Raw genomic sequence first — 27,210 nt, forward strand, 5'->3', positions numbered from 1 at the left:
ATGCCAGAAGGCATCCTCTAATGTCCCAAGTTCCCAAATCTTTACCTATCCAAAATTTTCTTTGTAAATACCATGTAAATTTCTTTGTAAATTTACCATTCTTTGTAAATTCCTGAGGTAATTTGTGATTCAAACTGTGAGAAATTGGCAGTGTAAAATACAGGAAAAACCAGTACCTGTTTAAAAAAATAATGAGCTTTTTACTACTGAAGTAAGCAAGGAAGAAAATCATTTGAATGAAATCCAAGCAGAGGCAGAACCCAACTTCTTGCAAAATAAAGAGGAGAGGGTTTCAAGAAACTCCGTGTTGTCACTTGCAGTTTTAGTAGAAAAATGCTTGAAACAAAAATGTCTTTTTACTAGTGAGGGAAGGCAGCCAAGGCAAACGAGGCAGGGCTGCCGGACAAATGGCCGAGTCTGTGGGTGGGAGAGGCGGCCGCCTGGAGCCTGCCCACCTGCGCGCCTCCTTGCGGGCTTGGCGGCCGGGTCCTCAGGCCCCACATGGCCGAGGAAGAAGCCGGTCTCCTTTCACAGCAGAGAAAGAGTCAGACTCCCGCTGGGTGAGCTCTGCCTTGGGTCCTCTCATCGTCTACAAACCTTTCCTTTTTTTTAAAAAAAATTCCATTTTGGTTTTGTCCAGTCTGACAGCCCTTCTTTGTGTTCTGAAACATACCGCCTTCCCGCCAGGCCCAGCGGCCTGCCTGGGAGTGACCTTGTGGTTGAGGGGGTTGCTCTGTGAAGTCCGTCTTCTGCATCAGAAACATGCATAGCTGCCCAGGCCAGTCCAGTGCCCCAGGAGGCTGCAGTGCTTGGGCGTGTGGGCCCATCATGTCTGAGCTTCTGAGACGGCCTCACTCAGTCTCAGCTCCAGTGTGCTGTTTGTGTCCACTCGGCTTTTAGGTATTCTTTATTATGGTTGTGTAGTCACTAAGTCGTGTCCGACTCTTTGTGACCCCGTGGACTATAGTCTGCCAGTCTCCTCTGTCCATGGTATTCTCCAGACAAGAATACTGGAGTGGGTTGCCATTTCCATCTCTAGGGTGTCTTCCTGATCCAGGGATCGAACCCATGTCTCCTGCATTGGCAGGCAGATTCTTTACTGCTGAGCCACCAGTGAAAAGTTCAGTCATGGCCGACTCTTTGCGACGCTGTGGACTGTAGCCCACCATGCTGCTCTGTCCATGGATTTCTCCAGGCAAGGCAAGAATACTGGAGTGGTTAGCCATTCCCCTCTCCAGAGGATCTTCCCAACCCGAGGCTTGAACCCATGTCTTCTATATTGCAGGTGGATTCTTTACTGTCTGAGCCACCAGGGAAGCCCTATGTTTATTATTAGTAGCAATTAAGTAGATAGTTTTAAATTCTGTTAGAGGCCACTGTCCGTTAACAGGTGTACATTCTTAGAAGGGAATCCACAAGGGGGCCTTTTCCCAGCCTAGTAATTTGCTTATCATTCCTTCATTTGTGAAATAGGGCTTATAATTTTTATCTACCAGGGTGGTTTTGAAGAGTGGAGACGTGTGTTTTGAGTGCCCAGTGCTGTATGGCAGGCGGTGGGCAGGAGCTGGTTCTGCTCTGTGGGGGCAGCTGGGGTGGCTGCCCTCAGCCCCTGGCCTGAGAGAGGGCCATTTCCTCTCTGCTGTTGTTTGCATGATAAGGATTCTTTTGTTTTGTTTTATCAGAGGACATGAAGCCTTGATGAGAAGAATAGGCTGTTGAGATAAAAGATGTCTGACCACAGATGGGTGTCTTTTACTATGTGCAGGGACATCATACTCATATAAAGGACTGTGCTTAAATATTTTTTTTTCCAGATTGTGAATTCTAACTCTTCGAACTATTTTGTGTATTTTTACGTTTTAGAACAGATGGTTTTTCATCTAAAGTCAATCAGTGATCATCTCAAATGTTGAGGATACTTGGCCTAGAGAATTTTCACAGTCTTTTTAACACCTTTATTGAGATATATTGATGTGCGGGAATCTTCGAGCCTGTGTTCACCTGTGAAATTGCCCCACAGCCAAGGTAGTGAACGTGTCTGTCACTTTGCCTCTGCAGCGTCAGCACCCCCTCCTGCCCCACCACAGACGACCCCAGGGCTCTGGGCCCTGCAGCAGCTCAGGCGGCTAGGCGTTGACAGCGGCGTGCATGCCTTGGTCCAGCTTCTTTCACTCAGCAAAATTATTTTGAGAAACATCAGTGTTGCATGTATCAGTTTTACATTTTAAGTTTTCAAAATTAACTTCTATTTGCACTCCTAGATGGGAAGCATTACTTCTTTGAAACTATTAACCTGTTGTCAAACTTTGTTGAGAGATCTCTTGAATAACAGTCATAGTGAAAATCTTGAGAGAGCCCTGCCCTGCACTGTCCTGGTCAAAGCCCGACTCAGCACCTCACTTGGGCCCAGCCCCGTGGGTGTGTGCGAGAAGGGCACTCGGGCTCCTTAGGGCATGGCATGCCCTTTGTTATGATGGGGACAGAGGGAATGTGAAACTTGGACTGTTTGCTTGGAGAGGCGCCATGTGTCTGAAGGTGACACCATATTTACTCATTTCTTTTCCTTTTTAGATCCTTCCCAGGAGTTCCATTATGGGTGTGAGAGGTTTGCATGGGTTTGTGGCAAGTAGCTGCCCACATGTATGTACGGTAGTAAACTTCAAGGAGCTGGCAGAGCGCCACCGGAGCCAGCACCCCGGAGGGACGCCCACCATTGTGGTCGACGCCATGTGCTGCCTCAGGTACTGGTACACACCGGAGTCCTGGGTCTGCGGCGGACAGTGGCGGGAATACTATTCTTCTTTGCGAGAATTCGTGAGAACTTTTACCGCTGTTGGCATCAAGCTGATCTTCTTCTTCGATGGCATGGTGGAGCAGTCCAAGAGAGACGAGTGGGTGAAACGCAGACTCAAGAATAACAGGGAGATAGCCAAGATCTTCCACTACATCAAGTCCCGCAGGGAGCAGCCGGGCAGAAACATGTTCTTCATCCCCTCGGGGCTGGCCATATTTACGCGGTTTGCTTTGAAGGCCCTGGGTCAGGAAACTCTGTGCTCGTTACAGGAGGCCGACTATGAGGTGGCCTCCTATGGCTTCCAGAACAACTGTCTTGGGATTCTTGGAGAAGACACTGACTACTTAATCTATGACACCTGTCCCTATTTTTCCATCAGCGAGCTCTCCCTGGACAGTCTGGACACCGTCATGCTCTGCCGGGAGAAGCTCTGTCAGAGCCTCGGGCTCCACCTGGCCGACCTGCCTCTGCTGGCCTGCCTGCTTGGCAATGACGTCATCCCAGAAGGCATGTTCGAGAGCTTTCGGTACAAATGCTTGACTTCCTATGCCTCTGTGAGAGAGAGCTGTGACAGAAAAGGTAACGTTATCTTAGCTGTAGCAGAGCACATATCTAAAGTTCTTCGGTTGCATCAAGGTGAGAAAAAGCTGGAAGAGATGCTACCTTTGGGACCAAACAAAGCTCTTTTTTATAAAGGAGTAGCGTCGTATCTTTTGCCAGGACAGAAATCTCCATGGTTTATCCAAAAACCTGAAGATGTAGTAACTTTGGACAAGCAGGTACTATCCATGAGTTCAGATCCTGAATCTAAGCAAGAGTTTCCCGTGTGTATGGACTCTGAATCCAAGCAGAAATTACCTGTGGGTACAGACCCTGAATTTAACCTAGAAGCACCCATGTGTACAAACACTGAAGTTAAACAAGAAGACCCTGTAAATGTGGGGCCTGAAGCCAAGCATCAAGTAACTGTGGTTTTGGATCCTGAAATCTTAAAGGTAGGTGGACATGCCCACCCGAATGTAATATGTCATGATTGAAAATGTACCCAGTGAATATCTATTGACTGCCTGCAGTGGTTAAGACACAGTGGGGGCCACAGAGCCGAACCCTTGAGTTTAGCTAGGGGCTTCACAATACATGTGAAAACCTGCGTTGTGAGCTCTGTCTCGTGTTGTTCCATGGCTGTTACAGAGTGCTAGGGATTTGAAAGAGAGTCAGCACTGTGGGTTAAGGACAGAGAGAAGTCCCCAGAGGAGTAGTTACAACTGGAGCCAGGCCTTCCTGGGCCCGAGGTTGCTGTGAACAGGCAAAGATGGGACCTGTGCTCTCAGCAGAGCCCTGGGACAAGTAGCTGAGGCCTGGGGTGTGAAGGGCTAAGTAAGGAGAAGATAATTGGGAAGGACAGACGCAGCCAGGTGGTGGATATTCCTGCATGCCACCCTAGGGATTTGAATGTAGTCCCTAAGACGACACAGAGCCTTGATGGTTTTGACGGGGGGCCGCTGTTCACGGACTGCCTGCTCCGCGGAGGTTAGTTGCGGTGTAGCTGTCATCTCATTGAAGCCTCTCGTTATCCTCGGGCTACAGAGCAGTTGCGTGTGGACACTAACGCCCTGAGGCATCTCAGCAAGCACAGAGCTAATTAGGACTTTACTCACAGCTTTTCATTGTTCTTGCGTTGAGAGTCACCATCTTTCCAAGTTAAAAACCTGGGAACGTCTCTCCCATATTTCATCAACAGTCTCTCTTAAGTCTTGTTACTTTGATCTGTTCAGTGGCTCTCACCACCCTGTGTGGATGACTGTAGACGTCTGAGAACTCTTCCTAAACAGACTTTGGCCCCTTGCAGCCCCTTTGTCATGCTGCACGCAGAAAGAAAGCCCTGATTTGCATTTGCTAGCTCTTCGGAGGGAAGCGGTGACCTGCACAGAGAGGGCCGCTGTCCCTGCTGCTGCCTGCTGCTCCAGCCGTACCTGCCCCTCCTGCCTGCCCCTCTCCCGGACGGCCCTCCGGCCCCTCCGCTGGTCGGTGCCTGCTGGGTTTCCCCGTCACACCCAGAGAGGCCGCCCACCCTGTGTGAGAGACCGATGTTTGCCGCAGGTGCCTCCGGAATGTCCTCTCTGGTTCAGTCTTTCCTTCCAGACCAGGTGATCCTGTGAGGGCCTGGCCGTGTTGGTTCTTGTCCTGCCCTGCCGCGGTCTCAGGGAGTGTCCTCTACCTCTTCTGTCTCTACGCTCTCTGTCAGTGACTTCTCCCCTCCGTCCTGCACAGCTGCAAGGAGTCTTCCCTCTCTCTGTCACATGCCTTGTAGCAGAGGGGGTAGCTTCTTATCGTAGGAAATTATAGTGAGAGGTAGAATATGGTACATGTTTCAAGAGAGTTATAGGTGAAAAAGTATTAAGAACTTTACTCTACCTGGAAACATTCTTAACTGCTTTTTAGAGGGAAAAGAATGTGAGTGGACATTGGAGGAGGGTTGGAGGCGGACCTGCACGTGGAGGTCCCGACGAGCAGTGGGAGGTGGGTGGAACGTGTCAGCTTGGAGACAGGCGGGCCTCAGTGCAGCCCGAGGAGAAAGGTGAGCAGAGGCAGGACAGGGGGCCCAGTCTGCGCTTGGCTTCCATGCTTAGTGTGGTTGCGTCGCTGGCTCTTCAGTGACACGCCTCTGCGTAGTTGTTCCTGGCTCTCGGCCGTTCCTCACTGTCTCCACTAACAGCTCTTGCTGGCCGCCCTGGTCTCCCGCTCACGTGAGGCCGTGGGTGTGCAAAGGCTAAAGGACATGTCTGCAGTGGTCACACAGCTAGTTCTTGTAGACCCCGAGTTTGAGCCCAAGCCTTCCATGCTTCACAAGATCGCACCCACCTTCCCTGGGTGGGGGAAGTCTGAAAGTCCATTGGCACTGGGAGAGGGACGCGCTGTGGTCAGGAGTCGGGAAGCGGGGGAACAGAAGAGTCTGAAAGGGAGCCGCCCTGCTCGGAGTCTCATTAGAGAGTTGGGCGGTATCTGCGTTTTGTCCAGCCCAGGACTCAGAGAAGTCCCCTGCCACACCTCCAGCACCATTCCAGGCCCTCTCTGCTTGCTTCTGTTTCGCTCTGGTTCCTGCCGGTCCCCAGCTCTCACTTCCGTCTGTGTGCCTCGCACCTGTCAGTCTGGGCTCCTCCTCATGCACCCTGGCTGTGTTCGCTGTGCCTGACCCATACCCACTGGGTGTGGTGGCCTGGCATCTCACCCCGTTTATTCCAAGGGGAGTCCAGGAAAGTTAGGTCCAGCCACAGAGGGCAAGCATGTGTGTGCTGAGAGAGTTAAGGACTTAGTTCTTAGCCTCTTTTAGGAGGCATGGGATAGCAAGCGGGGGTGTGGTGAGATCAGATACTTGTTTTCTGAAACACAGCAGGGAATGGACCGGTGTGTCTATGAGCTGGAATTAGGGAAATGGAACTTGAGTACAAGAAGCAACTCAGGTAATGTTTCAGAAGAGAATCCTGCTGTGCAGGTGAAGCTCCTGTGCTCAGGCTGGTGGGATGGGGTTGGCCTGAGCCAAACAGAAGGTAGGCTTCACGGGGACCATCTGATGCTTAAAATGTGTGTTCTACATGTAGTGGAGACCCTCGAGGTAGAAGCAGTGATGCCCTGAGGGGTGAAGGGCATCCGAGGGGGAGGAGGGGGAGGTAAGAGTAAGCTGACAAGGGCCCGGGAGGCAGGTTCAAGGGTAAGAAGGAAGGCGGGTCTGCCCGATGCCGCAGCGGCCATGGATGGGGCTCGGAGGTTGTCAGGATTGGCATGTGGGAGGATCGGGGGACCTACAGAGCTGTGGTCACCCATGGGCTTGGTGGAGGTCAGATGACAGAAATTTGGTGGCAGTTTGGAAGCAAAAAAGGCAGAAGCTGGGGATGGGGTTGCTTTTTGTGGAAGTCTGGTAGAAGGAGCCCAGCAGAGTCTCCTGGGCCTGTGGGGCGGTGGGGGTGGGGGGAGGACAGAGTGTGTCCTGAGTCAGTGGCACTTGGACTTCTTGAGCTTAGAGGCCGCTTTGAAAATAATTTGGAAGTTTCTTTAATTCCCCTTAAAAATTCCTTAAAAAATATTTTTCAGTATCATCTTCCAGCACTGACAATAGATAACCAGAATTCAAACGTGCATTTTGGTGACATGTAGTCACCCTAGAAGTCCTTTGGTGCCAAGTAGCTGAATGTAGCAATTGCCTGGGTGCATGCACACAACCATTGCTGTTTCCTCCAGCAATTGGATAAACTGAATTCTTGCTTTAGAATTTTCAGATTAGGTGAATATGTTAAAGTTTTTCCAAGTGTGGAATACTATATCTGTAGTAAGGGCAGAGATAAAAGATGCTGAGGTGGTGAGCTAGTTAATGAATTAATATTATAATTGTAGAAAACTTCTCTGAAAACCCTGTGTACACCCAGAAAAGAATGTTACATCTCAACTCTGTACAGTTGCCAAAATTGGAGGTTTTCTGATAGAATGAATATATAATTTGTTATAACTTTATAGATAAATTTGTCAAAATTCTAACTCTTGAAATAAAAAAAGAGGAAGAAACGTAAGAAGGTATAGGAAAATACATTAGAGGGTTCAGTTCAGTTCAGTTGCTCAGTTGTGTCTGACTCTTTGCGACCCCATGAATTACAGGCCTCCCTGTCCATCACCAACTCCCGGAGTTCACTCAGACTCATGTCCATTGAGTCAGTGATGCCATCCAGCCATCTCATCCTCTGTTGTCCCCTTCTCCTTCTGTCCCCAATCCTTCCCAGCATCAGAGTCTTTTCCAATGAGTGTATTGTACCTTAAAAGAATCATAAAATATCTAACCATATTGTTTCTGATAGATTCTGTATCAAAAGGGGCATTATAGAGAAATATGTTACTTCTAATGATCTTTCATTGGTTAGAGCATCAAGTAATAACTCTTTTGGGATCCTTGCTGACTTTAAAGCTGCTAGCTTGTCTGCCATCCTGATTTAAAGAAGCATTTAGCCATGAAATAGACCCTGGAGTATGTCTAGCCAGAGAGCAGTCGTGGCCGCCTGTTGGCCATGCACTATTTGCCAGCCTCTGTATTAGCTCATTTAATCCTCATGGATAGTTCTCTGAGGACAGCACCTTTGTTAAACCTATTTTACATGTGAAGGAAGCAGGCACTGAAGGTATTAAGACTCAAGTCACCGGAGTGAATGGGCCTGAGCGAGCGCGTCACATGCGTCAGTAGCAGGACACTGATGCACAGAGGTTCCAGGCTGTAGTCAGAGCGCATTTTACATGCCATCGGGGGTCAGTTCAGTTCAGTTGAGTCAGGCCTCCCTGTCCATCACCATCTCCCGGGGTTCACCCAGACTCACGTCCATCGAGTCAGTGATGCCATCCAGCCATCTCATCCTCTGTCGTCCCCTTCTCCTCTTGCCCCCAATCCCTCCCAGCATCAGAGTCTTTTCCAATGAGTCAACTCTTCACATGAGGTGGCCAAAGTATTGGAGTTTCAGCTTTAGCATCATTCCTTCCAAAGAAATCCCAGGGCTGATCTCCTTCAGAATGGACTGGTTGGATCTCCTTGCAGTCCAAAGGACTCTCAAGAGTCTTCTCCAACACCACAGTTCAAGAGCATCAATTCTTAGGCACTCAGCCTTCTTCACAGTCCAACTCTCACATCCGTACATGACCACTGGAAAAACCATAGCGTTGACTAGACAGACCTTTGTTGGCAAAGTAATGTCTCTGCTTTTGAATATGCTGTCTAGGTTGGTCATAACTTTCCTTCCAAGGAGTAAGCGTCTTTTAATTTCATGGCTGCGGTCACCATTTCATGTTTCCACAAAGAACACTCTCACCACTGCAGGATTACTCTTCACATTAAAGCCACCCTACCCCTGATGGCATGTAAAATGCGCTGTAACAACCTGCAGGAGTACTCTTCACAGTGCATTTTACATGCCATCAGGGGTAGGGTGGCTTTAAATTGTGAAGAGTAATCCTGCAGCGGTGAGAGTGTTCTTTGTGGAAACATGAAACCTGTATGTTGGTTATTACAGGCCATCTGATCTCAACTCCTCATTGAGTGGGAGCGTGGCATCTGTTTACATCATTCATCTCATCACTTCCCAATGGTGACACTGCACTGCATTCAGAGCAGAAGGAAGCACGTCCTCAGGCAGTTTCTGCTCAGTAAAACAGTACTGAACAGGTGAATGAGAGTGATGCAGTTTCTAATCCCAAAGAATTTATGGTTTAATAGGAGAGATGAGGCAAGGTAACAAGTGGACGGTAAATGCGAGTTGAGCCCCTCAGGTCGGGGAGGTGAGTTCTTATTCACAGAGGATGGCAGGGTTCTGGAGAGATGACAGAACCCTGAGGTTCTAGGGAGGTTCGGGGGAACCTCACGGGGCAGAGACAGAAGTGGCTTTTGGGAAGGGCTGAAAGAGGTCAGTTTCTATCATGGAAGTTGGGCTCTAGAGTGTCCACAAGGGGTGCACAGGAGGAGATGGAGGTCTTCAGGGCCTCTTCAACTCAGGCTGAAGAGTCTGGTAGTCGGCCTGAGTGCAGTGATTGGGCCTCTGTTTCTAGGAAGACAGTGTCACTGGGGTGAAGAGTGGGTTGGAGAGCCTGGAGAGGGGCGGCTGGACCCCTGGGCAGCCCCTCTCCCTGTCGGGTGGACAGGATGTTGAGTGACGGCAGAGGTAAGTCCCAAGTCTGGTTGGTGGGTGGAAATTGGAGGAGGAAAGTGGTAATAGAAAGTTCTGAGCTAGAAGCACAGAGGCCAGCTTGACGTCCTGAGTTTGAGTGACATTTACTCTACCTCTGAGCCCTAGAAGGCCTTGGATTTCCTGCTGAAGGTCATGGTATTGTTTTCAAGGAGAAACAAGTTGCATTTAATTGTTGGGCAGGTCGCCAGAGCACAGCATGTCCAGGCAGAGAGCTACCTGGTGTACAGCGTGATGAGCAGCGGCGAGGTGGAGTGCAGCAACAGCTTGGAGGACGCCACGGACCAGGCCCTGCCCAGCCAGGCCTTCGTCTACCGCCCCGTGCGGCAGCGCGTCTACTCCCTTCTGCTGGGGGGCGGCGGCGGTGAGTTGTGGTCTCCAGGGGCCATGCACCTGGAGCTGGTTCTGAGAACTGGCCGGATGGAATGAGTGCATGCTTTCAGGACTCAGATTTGCTTCTCTGTAAAGTCTGGAATGGAAAATGCCACTCGCATCTGCACAGGATTAAGGGTAAATGCATGGGATGTCTGTTTATCTGATTAGCAAGCAGTTGACCAGAGTTCATTGGAAGAGAAGTGCATTGTTTCTGTTGTAAAGCAGTTGTATTTTTATTCCTTAGAAGGATTTAAGAAATTTAAAAAATTTGGAAACTCTTTCCTCCTATAGAAGTGTAGTGTAGGGTGTGTCTGTTATTAGAAGACAGTTTTGTATGATTATGGTATGTCTTCTTTCTATTCTTTTACTTTTAAACTATTCTTAATAGTTGGAGCATTTCTCTTTTAAGCAGCATGTCAGTCTTGCAGTCTCTGTCTTTTAGCTGGATTGTCTGGGCTGTTTACGTTCGCTGTGCCGCTGGCTGGTGTGGCCGGGCTCGCTGTGCCGCTGGCTGGTGTGGCCGGGCTCGCTGTGCCGCTGGCTGGCGTGGCTGGGCTCGCTGTGCCAGCTGGCGTGGCCGGGCTCGCTGTGCCAGCTGGTGTGGCCGGGCTCGCTGTGCCGCTGGCTGGCGTGGCTGGGTTTATGTCTTCATTGTGCTCTTTGCTCTGTCCTCTTTTCCCTATTTTCCCCTTTTCTGACTTCTTTTGGAATAGTTGAATAATTATTAGTATTTTGCTTTATATTGGCTTACTGTTGGACTTGAATTATTAGATTTACTTGTTTTTATGTGTTTGTTTTTTTAGCAGTTGCTCTAGGGTTTATAATGTATGTCTTTAACTTGTCGGAATTTGACTTCAGTATTATACCATGTAAGGCATACTGTAAAAACCTTACAACAGTGTACTTCATTTCCCCCTTCATTTTTGCTATTCAGTATATTTTAAAGATTTTATTTTGAAATAATTAAATACTCAAGGGAGTTGCAAAAAATAGCATATAGGATTTCATGTACCCTTTATAAAATGACATTGTATATAATAAAGTATAATATCAAAGCCAGGAACTTGACATTAATACAATACTATGAAGCAGACTATAGATGTTACTCACTTCTCAGCATTTTTTACCCCCATTTGTTTGTGTATGTGTATAATTCTGTGCAGTATTCTCCATACAAGATACAGGTGTGGATATGCTGATATCCATATACAGATACGGATGTATTCTCTATACAAGATACAGGCGTGGATATGCTGATATCCATATACAGATATAGAAGTATTCTCCATACAGGATACGGGCGTGGATATGCTGATATCCATATACAGATGTGGATGTATTATCCATACAAGATACAGGCGTGTTCCATGGCCACAGGGGCTCTCCATCTGCTGCCTCTTCATAGCCACCTTCTGTCCCTGTCCCCTGGTGAACAGCGGTCAGTCCTCCAGCTCAACCCTCTGGTCATTTGAGAATGTCACATAAGTGGAATCATGGTGGTAGTAGCCTTTTGAGATCATGCACATGTTTTAAGCATAAACACATGATTCTTATTTTTACTTTAAGCTGTTGGCAGACATTTTTGTGAAGGACCAGGTGATAAACATTTTAGGCTTTGAGGGCTCCACAGTCAGTAACAGCTAATGAGCTTTGTTGAGGCAGGTGCCCTAGACACAAATCCAGAAGGGCATGTTGTGCCATTGAAGCTTTGTCTAGTTTTCCCATGTCACACAGTTTGAATTGTATGTCATTGGTCTGTGTCACAGAATATTCTTCTTTCAATAATTTTCTAATCATTTAAAGCAGTATGAAAAGCATTATTAGCTTTCAGACTGAATAAAGGCAAGCCAGCCAGATTTGGCCTGTGAGCTGTGCTTTTGGTTGTTTTGGAAATGAGTTAATTGGTGAGTCGATGTCTGCCGTGTGTGCCATTTCTGGTGCTCTTTACTGCAGAAATATAATTCTTCTGGAGGTAGAAGTTTAGATACTTCTTGTCTGGCCCTTTGAGGGTGTCATTCTCTTGTCTCTAGCTTGTGTTTCTCCTGAGATGACCGTGGTCCTTCTGACTGTTGGGTCCGCAGGTTGTGAGTGTTTCTCTGGCTGTTGAGGGTTTTCTGCTGATTGCTGGTTTTCAGCCCCTGTTTAAGCTGAACTTTGGAGTCATTTCCTCCATGTGTATTCTGCTTGCAGCTCTTGAGCTCCTTGGGTCTGTGAGTTTCTGTTCCCTGCTGACTTTGAGAGCGCCGTTTCATTGAACACTGTCTTCTGTGTCTCTCTGTCACTCTAGGCCCCTATCACATGCCTGGTTCACACCTCACAGTGCCCCTCAGGCACCAAGGCTCGATTGTTAAGCCTCTTCTCTCTGTGCTTCAACTTGGATCCCTCTTGTTGCTCTGATTTCACATTTACAGAGCCTTTCTTCGGTAGTATCTAGTCTGCTACTAGCCCATCCAGTGAAATTGTCGTTTCAGATATTGTATTTTTAGCATTTTTTAAAAATCTTCCATTTCTTTCTTCCCTGTCTTCATGTTTTCCTTTAAATCCTTAAACTTGTTTGCACTACCTGTTTTCAAGTCCTTATCTACTAATTCCATCACCCCTGTCATTGCTGGGCCTGTCTGTTTATTGACTTTTCTCCTTCTGGTGGGTCCACATGTTTCTGCTTATTCTCGTGTTCAGTATTTTACTGTACTCTAGAAGGTTTTGGATCTGTGAAGGGTCTTGCCTTTTGTCCTGTAAGGGGTCATTTACCTGATCCTTGCAGGGTTTGCCTGAAGCCTTGTTAGGTGGTCTGGGGAACCTCAGGAGATAGAGGGGCCCTGTTTCTGAGGCCGGAGCTTCCTGGGCTGTCACCGAGTGCCGATGTCTGACGTGGCCGCTGCACACGGTGGCCCTGTGCGGCCCCAGGGTCACATGGCCCGTGGCCATCTGCCTGGCCTCGTTGAGCCTTGCCCTGGGTGTAACACGCTGTGTTCCTCGGGACCTCGGGGTGCTCCTCTGCATGGCGCCGGCTCTGATTCTGCTCATAGCCCTGCTGTCGGGACAGCCTGTCCTCTCCGAGCCCTGCTTTGCTCTGCTTTGCTCTCCTCTCTTGCTCTTCTGGGCTCTCACTGCCTCAGCTGCCATCTGCATGGCGCCCTGGGTAGACTCTCTGCTTGAGGGTGCCGGGGCTTCTCGGGTCCTCAGTACGGGAAGGATCTTGGCTGTAGCCCTGCAGTCCCTGTCTTGGCCACACCTACCCTCCTCTCCTGCTGTAGGTGCCGACGGAGGTGAGTGCTGGTATGGTGCTTGTATCTTTTTTGTGGCTTTTCTCTGCCCTTGGAGAGTTCAGTTCTGCATGCTGGTACATTTTTCTCCCACCCATATGTCTATTGTCCATTACCGGAGCTGCTCAGAGATGATGCTGGACCTCCTGGACTGATGTTTTGTTTCTTCATCCTTCCTTCCGGTTTGTTTTTCCTGCATTTGGGGAACATTTCACCACTTCGTTCTCAGCTCTTTGAGAGGTTTCCCTCTCTCCTTCCTGTCTCATTCTTCTCTCCGTTGAGACCTCGCTCGTCTTACTGACACTTCTCCTAGAAGTGGAATTCCTGCTGGAAGCCTTGAGCCTCACTGGTGGGGGCTGGAAGAAGTGGGTTTGCCCCCTCTTTACCCAGGTGCTTTCTTTCACTTGCATTGCTTTAAGAATCAAATCCATGTCGACGGATACAAAATGCATTTCCCAACCCAAGCCATCCTTCTGATCAGTTCTCTTTATCCCTCAGGCCCTTAAACACTAACTTCCCCAGATTCCTCCCTTCTTCCCTCATCAAAAGTGATTTCCCATCACTCACTGGGACCATCTTGCATGTGGGAGAGGGATGGTTGGGTGGGGAGGTTGGGGAGGAAGGAGGTGCCCCAGAGGGCCACTGACCCAGTGTCTCCTCTCCCTCCCTGGAAAAGAAGTAATTTCCTCTCTGAGGGCACCGTGTGCTCTTCGTTCTTCAGCAGATTATGGTTTGTACTTGCCCGTGTGCATTGTCCATGGCTGCCTCCCCACCAGGCTGAGCAGGGCCTGGTCAGGGGCATTCTGTTGCACCTGGCAGATGTCTCAGCATGAATTAGTGACCGATATATGTGTTTAAAATACTACCTCTTCAGAAGTGCTTGCATTTAGCAAGGCATTCCTTGGAAAAGGATTACTCTGATGGTTGAATTTCAGACACAGAGGGAGAGCGATGGTCCCTCAAATGCCACTACACGAGCAGCTGTCTCTAAGCCCTGTCTGATGGGCAGGCGGGAGCACTTGTTTGGAGTGAGGTTTAGAATCAAAGGTGCCTTTAGCTCCACAGTCATTGACTCTCCACACCACAGCTCCTGCAGGTGTGCAGCTGTGGACACTGGAGGTCTGAGCCAAAGCATGACACCAAATTGATGACTTCATCCCTCAAAGTTCCTCATTATGGGCAAGGTTTGGATAACAGATCTGTTGGATGCTCCCGTTCATCTGGAATGTTGGAGGGTGCCTCTTTAGGGAGTGCTTGGTCATTGTCACTCCTCCCTGTATTTATATAGTTGAGCATATGGTGTTTAGACAGCTCAGTGGTGTCGTGGCCAAAACAGGGGAGAAACCCTGAAGTCACTCAGTCCTCAGCCTGTCCTTGGCTTCACGCCTGTTCTTACCGCTGATTTTAACACTGTCTGTTTTTTAGTCTCCCTAGTGATAACATTAGATAAAATCATCGGGAAGCTTGATGCATTTTAAGAAATAAAAGAAACTCAAAAAGGTGCAAGAAGGCAGACTCTGTCTGCTTTCTCCCTCCCATCTCACTGGTTCGCAGCTCAGAATGGCCCACGCCTGTGGCCCTCTTTAACAGTTAATATTAACTGTCCTTTTTCCTTGTCACTTTCCCCTCATTTTCACCATGCAGACATTCCAGGAATCCAGTGGGAATTGCAGGAGGCTGATAGACTTGTGATGGACACCTTTGCAAAGCATCTGCAGGGCATCAGCTCCTCTGAGTCCTAGAGGTTGACCTAAAAAGTAATCCTTTTTTCCAAAAGATATATACAAAAAAGAAAGTTTGGGGGAATTTTCTGTTTTTTAAGGACTAAAGCCACACATAATTATAGATTAATCCAGCAATATAAAAAATGTAGGATCATAAAGACAAATATAAACTTTTTAAAGCCTGGAGAGTTGTTATCAAACTTGAAAATCCCTGTGATTGAGAGGTTATAGTTGACATTGCTTCTGTTCATTCTCTTCCCCTCCCAGTGCTCACAGACCTGCCAGATTGTGTGAGAGGAGTGGGCACTTTTGAGAGTTTGTGTGTTGGAATAATCAAGAGTTTTTAACGGGAGAAAGGTTGGACATGTAGACAGACCCACATTTTTGCTCCCAGGGGAACATTTTTTAGTTATATACAGAAGCTTTTATAAATGGTATGATGTGTCTGTCTTTTGGAAATAGCAGGAGAACAACTTTGGTTGTTATTTTTTTGTTTTCCATGTAAAATGTTATAGTGTGAATAGAGAGTAAAACTAGCAAAGAACTTTCACTTGAGTTTTACTTTGCTCTTTGAACTCGGAAACCAGCAAATCGAAAGTTCAAATGAGAAAATCAAGCTTTTCTTTTAGGAATTATCAAACTCAATCTCCTCTTCTCTTTTTCTTCGTATGTAGGCGTTTAAGAAGATTATTTTATTTTAATTCAGACAAACTAGATTATTGCAAACATTTCTGCTATTTCAAAATACATACCAGATTAAATCTTTGAAAATATGTGGTACCTCAGAAAACTCAGCAGTGGGTACAGGACTAGAAAAGGTCAATTTTCATTTCATTTCCAAAGAAGGGCATTGCCAAGGAATGTTCCAGCTACTGTACAGTTGCAGTCATTTCACATGCTAGCAAGTATCATGCTCAAAATCCTTCAAGTTAGGCTTCAGCAGTACATGAACTGAGAACTTCCAGATGTACTAGCTGGGTTTAGAAAAGGCAGAGGAACCAGAGATCAAATTGCGAATATTTGATGGGTCATGGAGAAAGCAAGGGAGGACTGGAAAAACATCTACTTCTGCCTCATTGTCTTTTCATACTGTTCATAGGATCCTCAAGGTAAGAATGCTGAAGTGGTTTGCCATTCCCTTCTCCGGTGGACTCTGGGAGATAGTGAGGACAGGGAACCCTGGCATGCTGTAGTCCATGAGGTCACAAAATTTAACGACTGAGTGACTGAAAAACAGCAACTGCTTCATTGACTACACTAAAGCCCTTGACTGTGTAGGTCACTACAAACTGGAAAATCCATCGTTCAAAGAGAAGGGAATGCCAGACCTCCTGACCTACCTCCTGAGAAACCTGTATGCAGGTCAAGAAGCCACAGTCAGAACCGGACATGGAACAACTGACTGGTCAAAATGGGGAAAGGAGTACAAAGTGACAAGGCTGTATACGTCTCCCTACTTGTTTAACTTCTCTGCAGAATACTTCATGCTAAATACCGGGCTGGATGAATCATAAGCTGGAATCAAGATTGCTGGAAGAAATAGCAACCACCTCAGATATGTAGATAATACCACTCTAATGGCAGAAAATGAAGAGGAACTAAAGATCCTTTTGATGAGGGTGAAAGAGGAGAGTGAAAAAGCTAGCTTGAAACTCTACATTCAGAAAACTAAGATCATGGCATCTGGTCCCATCCCTTCATGGCAAGTAGAAGGGGAATAAGTGGAAGCAGTGACAGGTTTTCTTTTTTGGGGCTCCCCCCGAAAATGACTGCAGCCATGAAATTAAAAGACACTTGCTCCTTGGAAAGAAAGGTATGACCAACCAAGACACCATATTAAAAAGCAGAGACATCACTTTGCTGGCAAAGGTCCAAGTCAAAGCTGTGGTTTCTCCAGCAGTCATGTACGGATGTGAGGGCTGGACCATAAAGAAAGACGAGTGCCAGAGAATTGATGCCTTTGAATTGTGGTGCTGGAGAGGACTCTCGAGAGTCCCTTGGACTGCAAGATCAAACCAGTCAGTCCCAAAGGAAATCAACTTTGAATATTCATTGGAAAGACTGATACAAAAGCTGAAGCTCCAGTACTTTGGCCACTTGATCTGAAGAGCCGACTCATTGAACCCTGATGCTGGGAACATTTGAAGGCAGAAGGAGAAGGCGGCAGCAGAGGGTGAGATGGTTAGATAGCATCACCGACTCAATGGAAATGAACTTGAGCAAACTCCTGGAGATAGTGAAGGACAGAGGCGCTTGGTGTGCTGCAGTCCAAGGGGTTGCAAGAGTCAGACTTGACTTAGTGACTGAACAACAACAACCAGAGAATGGACTAATTTTCCAGCCAAAATGCATTTATTTTAAGAAGATTTCAGGTAACACTTTGCATCTAGCTGTGGCTTTTGGAAGAAGCAGGGAGCTGTAACTGTGTCTGTGGTAGGGATAATCTGAATTAACAGAGAAAATGCTTCCAAATGAATGTCTCGGTTTGGACAGAGACCTCATTCAGACTAAAGACTTATTCTTTGCACGTTGATAGGCTGTTCTGGCCACTCTGCACTGCCTCTTCTGGCAGAAGGAGGAAACAGGCATACTGAGTGTCCCTGTCACATTCCTGCTCACCAGGGGAGTGGCAGGATGCAGAAGAGCCTGCAGACACCTGGCCTCCACTTCAGAGAAGACGCTCATTTGTGTCTCTTTTCCTGTATCCTTCCCCACCATTTCTGATAAAATTTTGTTTAGGGAATGAAAATTAAGGTTAGCGGTTCCAATTGAACTTTCATCTTCTGGCTAGCTAATTTTATTTGAAAGATAAGAGTTTCCTATTCAAGGCTCTGTAAGTAAATAGCTGTAAGTGCTATAGTGTATGCAGCAAATTTCACTCTTGTTCTGGTCAGTTAAACTCATCAGGTGTTCAGTTAATCATTTTAAAAGCAAAAGCTTTTCTTAGTTTGTTAATTAAGAAATACTTTGGAATTAATATGCACCTAACTGCCAGTTCAGTTCAGTCGCTCAGTTGTATTTGACTCTTTGCGACCCCATGGACTGCAGCACGCCAGGCCTCCCTGGCCATCACCAGCTCCCAGAGCTTTCTCAAACTCATGTCCATCAAGTTGGTGATGCCATCCAACCATTTCATCCTCTGTCATTCCTTTCTCTTCCTGCCTTCAATCTTTCCCAGAATCAAGATCTTTTCTAATAAGTCAGCTCATCAGTGGCCAGAGTGTTGGAGCTTCAGCTTCAGCATCAGTCCTTCCAAAGAATATTCAGGACTGATCTCCTTTAGGATGGACTGGTTGGATCTCCTTGCAGTCCAAGGGACTCTCAAGAGTCTTTTCAACACCACGGTTCAAAGCATCAGTTCTTCCGTACTCAACTTCCTTTATGGTCCAACTCTCACACCCATGCATGACTACTGGAAAAACCATAGCTTTGACTAGACAGACCTTTGTTGGCAAAATAATGTCTCTGCTTTTTAATATGCTGTCTAGGTTGGTCATAACTTTCCTTCCAAGGAGCAAGTGTCTTTTAATTTTAATGGCTACAGTCACCATCTGCAGTGATTTTGGAGTCCAAGAAAATAAACCCTCTGTTGTCCAAGTTATGGAGAAGAGAGGGAATTTGGCATCAGTGCTCGTCTGCATAATGAGGAAAGAGGGGGTTGGGTTGATGTGCTGGTCTAAATTTTGAGAGAAGAGCTCCTGGTGTTGGTGCTGGTCTTAAGCCTGTTTTCTCTTAGGCCTGCTGCTCCTGTTGGACTCATCTCCATGGGCAGTGCCATCCTCCTGGATTGTAGCTGGGCAGATAATGCTAAGGTGCCTTGCCTAACTCAGTGGAACTATGAGCCATGCCATGTAGGGCCACCCAAGATGGACAGGTCATAGTGGAGAGTTCTGACTAAATGTAGTCCACTGGAGAAGGGAATGGCAAACCACTTCAGTATTCTTGCCTTGAGAACCCCATGAAAAGGCAAAAAGATTTGACACTGAAAGATGAACTCCCCTGGTTAGTAGGTGCCCAAAATGCAACTGGGGAAGAGTGGAGAAATAGATCCAGAAAGAATGAAGAGGCTGAGCCAAAGCAAAAACAGTGCCCAGTTGTAGATGTGACTGGTGATAGAAGTACCAGCTCCAAAACTGTAGAGAACAATACTTCATAGGAACCTGGAATGTTAGGTCCATAAATCAAGGTAAATTGAAAGTGGTCAAACAGGAGATGGCCAGAGTGAACATCAACATTTTAGGAATTGGTGAACTAAAATGGACCAGAATGGGTGAATTTCATTCAGATGACCATTATATCTACTACTGTGGGCAAGAATCCTTTAGAAGAAATGGAATAGCCCTCATAGTCAACAAGAGTCCCAAACAGTACTTAGGGGCAGTCTCAAAAATGACAGAATGATCTCTGTTCGTTTCCAAGGCAAAGCATTCAATAGCACAGTAATCCAAGTCTATGCCCCAACCACTAATGTCAAAGAAGCCAAAGTTGAATGGTTCTGTGAAGACCTACAAAACCTTCTAGCTGCTAAGTCACTTCAGTCATGTCCAATTCTGTGTGACCCCATAGATGGCAGTCCACCAGGCTCCGCCACCCCTGGGATTCTCCAGGCAAGAACACTGGAGTGAGTTGCCATTTCCTTCTCCAATGCATGAAAGTGAAAAGTGAAAGTGAAGTCGCTCAGTCGTGTCCGACCCTCAGTGACCCCATGGACTGCAGCCTTCCAGGCTCCTCCGTCCATGGGATTTTCCAGGCAAGAGTCCTGGAGTGGGTTGCCATTGCTTTCTCCGGCAAAACCTTCTAGAACTAACACCAAAAAAGAGATGTCCTTTTCATCATAGGGGACTGGAATGCAAAAGTAGGGAGTCAAGAGATACCTGGAGTAATAGGCAAGTTTGGCCTTGGAGTATGGGCAAAATGAAGCAGGGCAAAGGCTAACAGAGTTTTGCCAAGAGAACGCACTGGTCAGAGCAAACACCCTCTTCCAACAACACAGGATACAACTCTGCACATGGACATCACAAGATGGTCAATACAGAAATCTGATTGTTTATATTCTTTGCAACCGAAGATGGAGAAGCTCTATACAGTCAGCAGAAACAAGAACGGGAACTGACTGTGGTTCAGATTATGAGCTCCTTATAGTAAAATTCAGGCTTTAATTGAAGAAAGTAGGGAAAACCACTAGACCATTCAAGTATGACCTAAATTAAATCCCTTATGATTACACAGAGGAAGTAGCAAATAGATTTAAGGTATTAGGTCTGATAGATAGAATGGACAGAGGTTTGTAACATTGTACAGGAGGTGGTGATCAAAACCATCCCCAAGAAGAAAAAATGAAAAAAGGCAAAATGGTTGTTTGTGGAGGTCTTACGGATAGCTAAGAAAAGAAGAGAAGTGAAAGGCAAAGGAGAAAAAGGAAAGATACATCCATCTGAATGCTGAGTTCCAAAGAATAGCAAGGAGAGATAAGAAAGGCTTCCTAAGTGGTCAATGCAAAGAAATAGAGAAAAACAATAGAATGGGAAAGACTAGAGATATCATCAGAAAATTAGAGATACCAAGGGAACACTTCATGCAAAGATGGGCACAATAAAGGACAAAAATGGCATGGACCTAACAGAAGCAGAAGATATTAAGAATAGGAGGCAAGAATACATAGAAGAACTATACAAAAACGGATCTTTCTGACCCAGATAACCATGATGGTGTGGTCACTCACCTCGAGCCAGACATCCTGGAGTGTGAAGTCAAGTGGGCCTTAGGAAACATCACTACAAACCAAGGTAGTGGAGATGATGGAATTCCAACTGACCTATTTCAAATCCTACAAGATGATGCTGTGAAAGGGCTGCAGTCAATATGCCAGCAAATTTGGAAAACTCAGCAGTGGCCACAGGACTGGAAAAGGTCAGTTTTCATTCTTATCCCAAAGAAAGGCAATGCCAAAGAATGTTCAAACTACCACACAATTGCACTCATTTCACATGTTAGCAAAGTAATGGTCAAAATTCTCCAAACGAGGCTTCAATATTAGGTTAACCAAGAACTTCCAAATGTTCAAGCTGGATTTAGAAATGGCAGAGGAACCAGGGATCAAATTGCCAGCATCCATTGGACCATAGAAAAAGCAAGAGAATTCCAGAAAAACATCTACCTCTCCTTCATTGACTATGTTAAAACCTTTAGCTGTTTTGGGTCATAGCAATCGGTGCAAAATTCTTAGAGAGATGGGAATATCATACCGCTTTACCTGCCTCCTGAGAAATCTGTATTCAGGTCAAGAAGCAACTGTTAGAACTGAGCATGGAACAAAGGACTGATTCAAAATTGGAAAAGGAGTATGTCATGGTTGTATATTGTCACCTTGCTTATGTAACTTATATGCAGAGTACATCATGAGAAATGCTGGACTGGATGAAGCACAAGTTGGAATCAAATTGCTGGGAGAAATATCAATAACCTCAGATATACAGATGACACCACCCTTGTCACAGAAAGCAAAGAGGAACTAAAGAGCCTCTTGATGAAAGTTAAAGAGGAGAGTGAAAAAGTTGGCTTAAAACTCAGCATTCAAAAAACAAAGATCATGGCATCCAGTCCCATCACTTTCTCGCAAATAGATGGGGGAACAATGGAAACAGTGACAGACTTTATTTTCTTTTGCTCTAAAATCACTGCAGATGCTGACTGCAGCCATGAAATTAAAAATGCTTTCTCCTTGGAAGAAAAGCTATGACCAACCTAGACAGCATAATAAAAAGCAGAGACATTACTTAGCTGACAAAGGTCTGTCTAGTCAAAACTATGGTTTTTCTAGTAGTCATGTATTGATGTGAGAGTTGGACCATAAAGGCAGCTGAGCGCTGAAGAATTGATGCTTTTGAACTGTGGTGTTGGAAAAGATTCTTGAGGGTTCCTTGGACTGCAAGGAGATCAAACCAGTTAACCCTAAAGGAAATCAGTCCTGAATATTCATTGGGAGGACTGATGCTAAAGCTGAAGCTCCAATACTTTGGCCACCTGATGTGAAGAACTGACTCATTAGAAAAGACCCTGATGCTGGGAAAGATTGAAGGCAGGAGGAGAAGGGGACGACACAGGATGAGATGGTTGGATGGCATCACAGACTCAATGGACATGAGTTTGAGCAAGCTTCTGGAGTTGGTGATGGACAGGGAGGCCTGTGGTGCTGTAGTCCATGAGGTCTCAAGGCGTCGGACACGACTGATCGACTGAACTGAGATGATGCTGTGTGTCTCTTGGAATGTTGGTCCAAAGACTGCTTCCCTCAGTCCTAACAGAGGGGAGCTAGGAGGACTGTTGGGTGTGTTTAGATAAGGGCACCAGTGCCCACCGTGAACCTCTCTCTCTGTCTTTTGTGTGTCACTTAAAGCTCTGAGACATTGGCTCTGAACCTCTGTGCTGTGAACAATCTTAGATAAAAGGTGGTCATTTCCATGTGGTGTCAAATGTGGTTTTGTGAATGTTTTAGTGATTCCCAAGGAGTCATTTGGCAGGATAGGTCCCTTAATAGCAGTGGTTGAGTGGGAGTACAGAACCTAGTAAGGTTTGTCTCTTGGCATGAGCAGGGCAGCATTCACTCAGTTGGCTATTTTTTAATGTAATGAAAACCTTGGCCAAGAGGATTACATAGAAATTGGGTTGTTTTGTTTTTAACAACATTAAGAATACTCAGATCTTCTTTTTTAAAATTTTTTCTGTGTGTATGAAATTTAGGCTAAGATGAACTTGCTCCTAAACCTGCAGTTAATGAGCATTTGCTCTGGGCCTTGTGTTTTATGGAGAATGGTTTTTGCTCTAGGGAGCTCAGTTTTCCGGGACTCCAGCCAGAGTGCTGCCTGAGTGGGGCGCAGTGGTTGGGGAGCGTGGGAGGCTCAGCTGAGAGGGAGGGAAGGGGGGCTCGCCAAGTGTGGGCATAGGAGGTGGCGTCTGCGGTGGGCTGGGGGAGTGGTGGAGGGGAGTGGGGGCAGAGCAGAGTGTGGCCCAAACGCAGAGGTGAGAAAGGGCGAGGTGAGCTGCGGCTGAGTGGGGCACGGCAGCTGACTGGGCCACCTGAGCTTCCGTAGCAGTTAGTAATCTAGCAACAGACAGAAGTGCCTTTATTCTAGATTATTCCTACCAGCTTTCTGATTCGTCTGACATAACACTAGACTTAATAGTTGCGTAAAGTAGTGAATTTAAGAGCAGAAAGGACTGTCATATTTCTGCTCCCTGTATGTTCTCTGGGACGGTAGGAGGGTGATGGGGAAGGAAAGCAGGATGCTGCAGGAGCCGTCTCAGTGGTGACTGAGAGGTCACCTCTGCCCTCAGTGATCACCTATCCAGGTTGTCCTGCCACCCACCACCCAAGGTCATCATTCTGGTGGGACTGGATGGACGACCATCCGATCAGAGGGTAGGAGATCCACTGCTGGATGCCCGAGGCCCCTTGGTGACCTTGGATGTGAGAACTCACTGTGCTCACCGGCGTGGAATTGGTCCTGCCGAGGTGGCTCTCGTGCAGTGTGGTGATGGACTGGTACGCACGTCCACTGATGCAGCTGTCTTTACTCAGGTGGTTCCAGCACCGGCCCCGCTGTCAAGGAGTGGTTTGTGTACTCCGGGAACCCACTGAGGCAGCCGGACCTCGTCAGGCCGCTGCAGATGAACATTCCAGGTACAGACTGCTGCTAAATCGCTTCAGTCGTGTCCGACTCTGTGCGACCCCAGAGATGGCAGCCGACCAGGCTCCTCCGTCCCTGGGATTCTCCAGGCAAGAGCACTGGAGTGGGCTGCCGTTTCCTTCTCCAATACATGAAAGTGAAAAGTGAAAGTGAAGTCGCTCAGTCGTGTCCGACTCCTAGCGACCCCATGGACAGCAGCCCACCAGGCTCCTCCATCCATGGGATTTTCCAGGCAAGAGAACTAGAACTAGAATGGGTTGCCATTGCCTTCTCCACCAGGTACAGACAGCCTTGATTAAATGTCAGAGTTGTTTACCACATGATGCAATAATGATCTCTGTGGAAACATACTTTTCCAGAACTGCACACACACTGATTTTCATTTCTACCGTGGGTCCAGGAGTGGTGTCCCTAATGAAGTTCTAATACAACAGAGGAAAGGGCATTATACAGACCTCTCCAGGCCCAGTCTTCTGAACCACCCTGCCTCACTCCCCTGCCTGCTGCCCAAGGTCCACGCCAGGGGGAGAAGGAAACCAGGACCCCCTTAGTAAGCAGCTGTGAGTTAGCACAGTTGCATTCTTGCTGCTCTGCTTGGGGCGATTCTTGTCTTGCTTCCATGATTGAAAGTGGGCTTGATGAATTGGGAAGAGGAGGTGAAGGAAGGTGTTCAACTGTAAAAGTAAGTTTTTTTCAAGGGCCAGTAGGAGGGGAGGAGAAAACAGAGTTCTCCTAAAAATTAGTCGAAGTAAATTCTTCCTGTGGGTTCTTAGTATCTGGAGAAGGCCAAGCGTGTTCGACTGTAGGAGACAGGGTTCTACACACAGACCCTTGAAGAGAGGACAGAGTTTTGGGCTTATTTTAGTGGCCTTTCTTATTGTTTCACAAAACAAATACTTTCCAAAATTTTTATATTCCATTTTTATATGCTTTAAATTCTCTCAAGTCACTATTGTGTTCTGTCACTCAAGCCTATAATTTACCAAATAAGAAACATTGTGAAACATATTTCTTATAAATGGAATTGTACAAGGAGAGAAGTTGAGGGAATATTTCCTAATTCTCTCAGTTGATAAGTGATATACTCAAACCTAAATATTAGTATTTTAGTATTTCAAACCTAAAGGTACTTATCACAAAAACAATTTAAGAATGACACATTTTACAGCAAGAAGTACTTTTAAAGAATACCCAAAATCATTTCCCAGAAATGTTTTAATATATATATGTAATTTTCATTTTATAGTATCGTTCCAGAAATAATGTAGAAAGGGAATATTTGGCCTTTCATTATTATATTACGAGTTAATTTTAGAGGCCCTCAATATAAGGTTTTAATAAACTCTAAAGTTCGCTTAGTTGTTGGAGAGACTGTTTCTGAGGCTTGTGGGCACGTGCTCCTTGGCATTGCTGAGCGGCAGGTGTGTGCGTGCTGCACACTGGGACTGCACACGGGGCCTGTGCTTCCAGAAGGAGCGGGAGCCCCGCCCACCCGCGGAGGGCGGGCGTGCGTCTGCCGTCTCTAGGACCCTGGAAGTGGGGCCTGGAACTCGTGTTGCAGGTGATTCAGATGAATGACTGTTCACATTTATGTTAATAACAATACAAAATGATAGGATTTTTATATACAAGTCTTCTGTATATCCATGAGGAAAAATGCCAGATGGTTTTTATTTTAGACTCATTTGGAAGCTGGATCATCCAGGTGCCTATCTCATGGTTTTCCAGCACCCTGACAACGTGTATGTTAAGAGCAGTGGACTCCTGCTGCTTGATCCTCACCTTCTGCAGGCCCTCAGAAGGGTGTACCTGGAAATTTGGCTTTCTTTCCCCCGACCTGCCCCTCACAGGGTCCCTGCGTCTGTGCATCATCCTCAGCCGCCGCCCTTACTGACACGCTGCATTTTGTGCAGCAAGTCTTGACCACACAGCAGGCAAGCATCTGACATAGCTTTTTATCTCCCAGACTGGATATTCTTCTTTAGGCAACATGTAGGTGATTTTTTCTGTCTTCACAGAGCCTCGTTTTGGTCATTTTAAGCATATCCTTATTTTATAAACCTCGGAAAGCTGATTGCACACATCTAATTGGTAGTTTGTCCATCTGGAATGATTTTTAAAGCATTCAAGAATCTGAGAGTAAGCTTAGTATTTCTTGGCTGTATAAAGACGTGACTCCCCAGCACCTTGCAGATCTTCTTTTATAAAATGAAACAAGTTGTCATTCACAGAAATTTCCTCCTTCCCAGTCCCTCTGGGCAGCACTCTTGGGACTTGCTCATTTCTGAGAAGCTCTTGAGACTTTCCTGTCCGTGAATTCACACAGAAGCCTTTGCCAAGTGAAGACATAATTTGACTTTTGAAGCTGATACGTTTCAGGAGCAATGCAAATAGGACCTATAGATAAAATCTCAGCTGCCCATGGAACTCTGGGTGAAGTGTGGGGGCCACCCTTGATCCTTTCTGGCAGAGTCATGCAGTTTTCTCATACTGTGAAATGTTTTCATTTTGCTGTTTTTGACTATTTAAAAATGTGAAAATCATTCATTCATAATTTCTGCATATAAAACCAAGGAAAATGTATCTTGCACAATTTTGGCAGCTGTTTCTTTTGCACAGTGTACTTTGAAAACCACTAGTCCAGGAAAATAAGAGAGCCGACTACCAGAGTAGACCAGTGGTGTTCTTGCCAAGCACCCCGTCACAGTCGCGTCTGTCTCACTCCCTCGGACAGCACAGCTGAGCACAGGAAGAGAAAGCCCCCCCTTTCCTGCACAGTATAGCTGTTTAAAGAAAGAGGAATGTTTTTAATGAAATACATATATGCTGACCTTTTAGGATTTCTGCTTGTTTAAACCAGGAAGTTCTGTTAATGTTTACTTTCCAGTTGCTTTAAGTGTAAAAGCCCAAGGAAGTCAGCAAGGAAAGAGGTCAGTGCCCTTTACTTCTTTACTTTGTTTCTGAGAAGCGTCTTATAACTTGCTAGTACAAAGAATAATGGTAAATGGACTTTTTTTTTTTTTTTTAAACTAGGGGGAACGCCTAGTTTGAGACAGCTGTGGCTGAGCCAAGAGCCAGGAATCCAGGCCCAGCGCTTGGACACACTGCTGGCCTGCTTTGACCTGTCATCCTCACGAGAAGAACTGCAGGCAGTTGAGCGCCCCTTTCAGGCGTTGTGCTGCCTCCTGGTCTACCTGTTCGTGCAGGTAACCTCCCTCCTGGCCGTGGCTGCTGCAGTCACCCCTCGCTTCTGGCCCTTGACTTTTGTGGGGTATGGTGGTCTGGGGTGTTGCTGAGGGCTGGTCCCCTGCCCCGTCTCTGCCCAGTGTCTGTTTCATAAAAAGTGAGGTCTCTGTGTGGCCGTACATTTGAGGAGCCCTGTTGGCTGCCGGCATAGAAGTGGGCTCTGCACCTCCCTGTGATAGAAGCTTGAGGTGTCTGCCAGGTCCAGGCCGTGGTGCACTTTGCTCACGATGGCCCAGCTTTTTGGAGCGTGGGCTGTCCTGTGTCCCTGTTTGGATGGTGGTTGCCACAAACACGGGGCAGGTAAGCCACCCTCAGTGAGGTTTAATTTACTGCCTCTTCACTGGTTTCACACACACCAGGACAAACTTTCATTTTGAGTAGAACTTTCCTTTATTTGCACCAGACTCA

General features: G+C 46.6%; 1 protein-coding gene across 10 annotated transcripts in view; it reads left to right on the forward strand.

Annotated features, from left to right (window-relative positions):
- FAM120B (family with sequence similarity 120 member B) overlaps positions 1-27,210 on the forward strand; it is a 121,317-nt gene that overhangs the window by 13,177 nt on the left and 80,930 nt on the right. For 7 of the 10 annotated variants that reach the window (XM_070796587.1, XM_070796593.1, XM_070796592.1 and 4 more), the window contains 4 exons: positions 2,572-3,789; positions 9,688-9,868; positions 23,448-23,549; positions 26,590-26,762. In XM_070796587.1, coding sequence (XP_070652688.1) covers positions 2,593-3,789; positions 9,688-9,868; positions 23,448-23,549; positions 26,590-26,762 — 1,653 coding nt within the window. In that variant the 5' untranslated portion in view covers positions 2,572-2,592. Of the gene's footprint in view, positions 1-1,676; positions 2,026-2,571; positions 3,790-9,687; positions 9,869-23,447; positions 23,550-26,589; positions 26,763-27,210 lie in introns of those variants that run through there. The other 3 variants (XM_070796588.1, XM_070796594.1, XM_070796595.1) reach the window with 3 other exon arrangements.

This window comes from Bos indicus, chromosome 9 (genome assembly GCF_029378745.1).
Source record: "Bos indicus isolate NIAB-ARS_2022 breed Sahiwal x Tharparkar chromosome 9, NIAB-ARS_B.indTharparkar_mat_pri_1.0, whole genome shotgun sequence".
NCBI classification, from domain to species: domain Eukaryota; kingdom Metazoa; phylum Chordata; class Mammalia; order Artiodactyla; family Bovidae; genus Bos; species Bos indicus.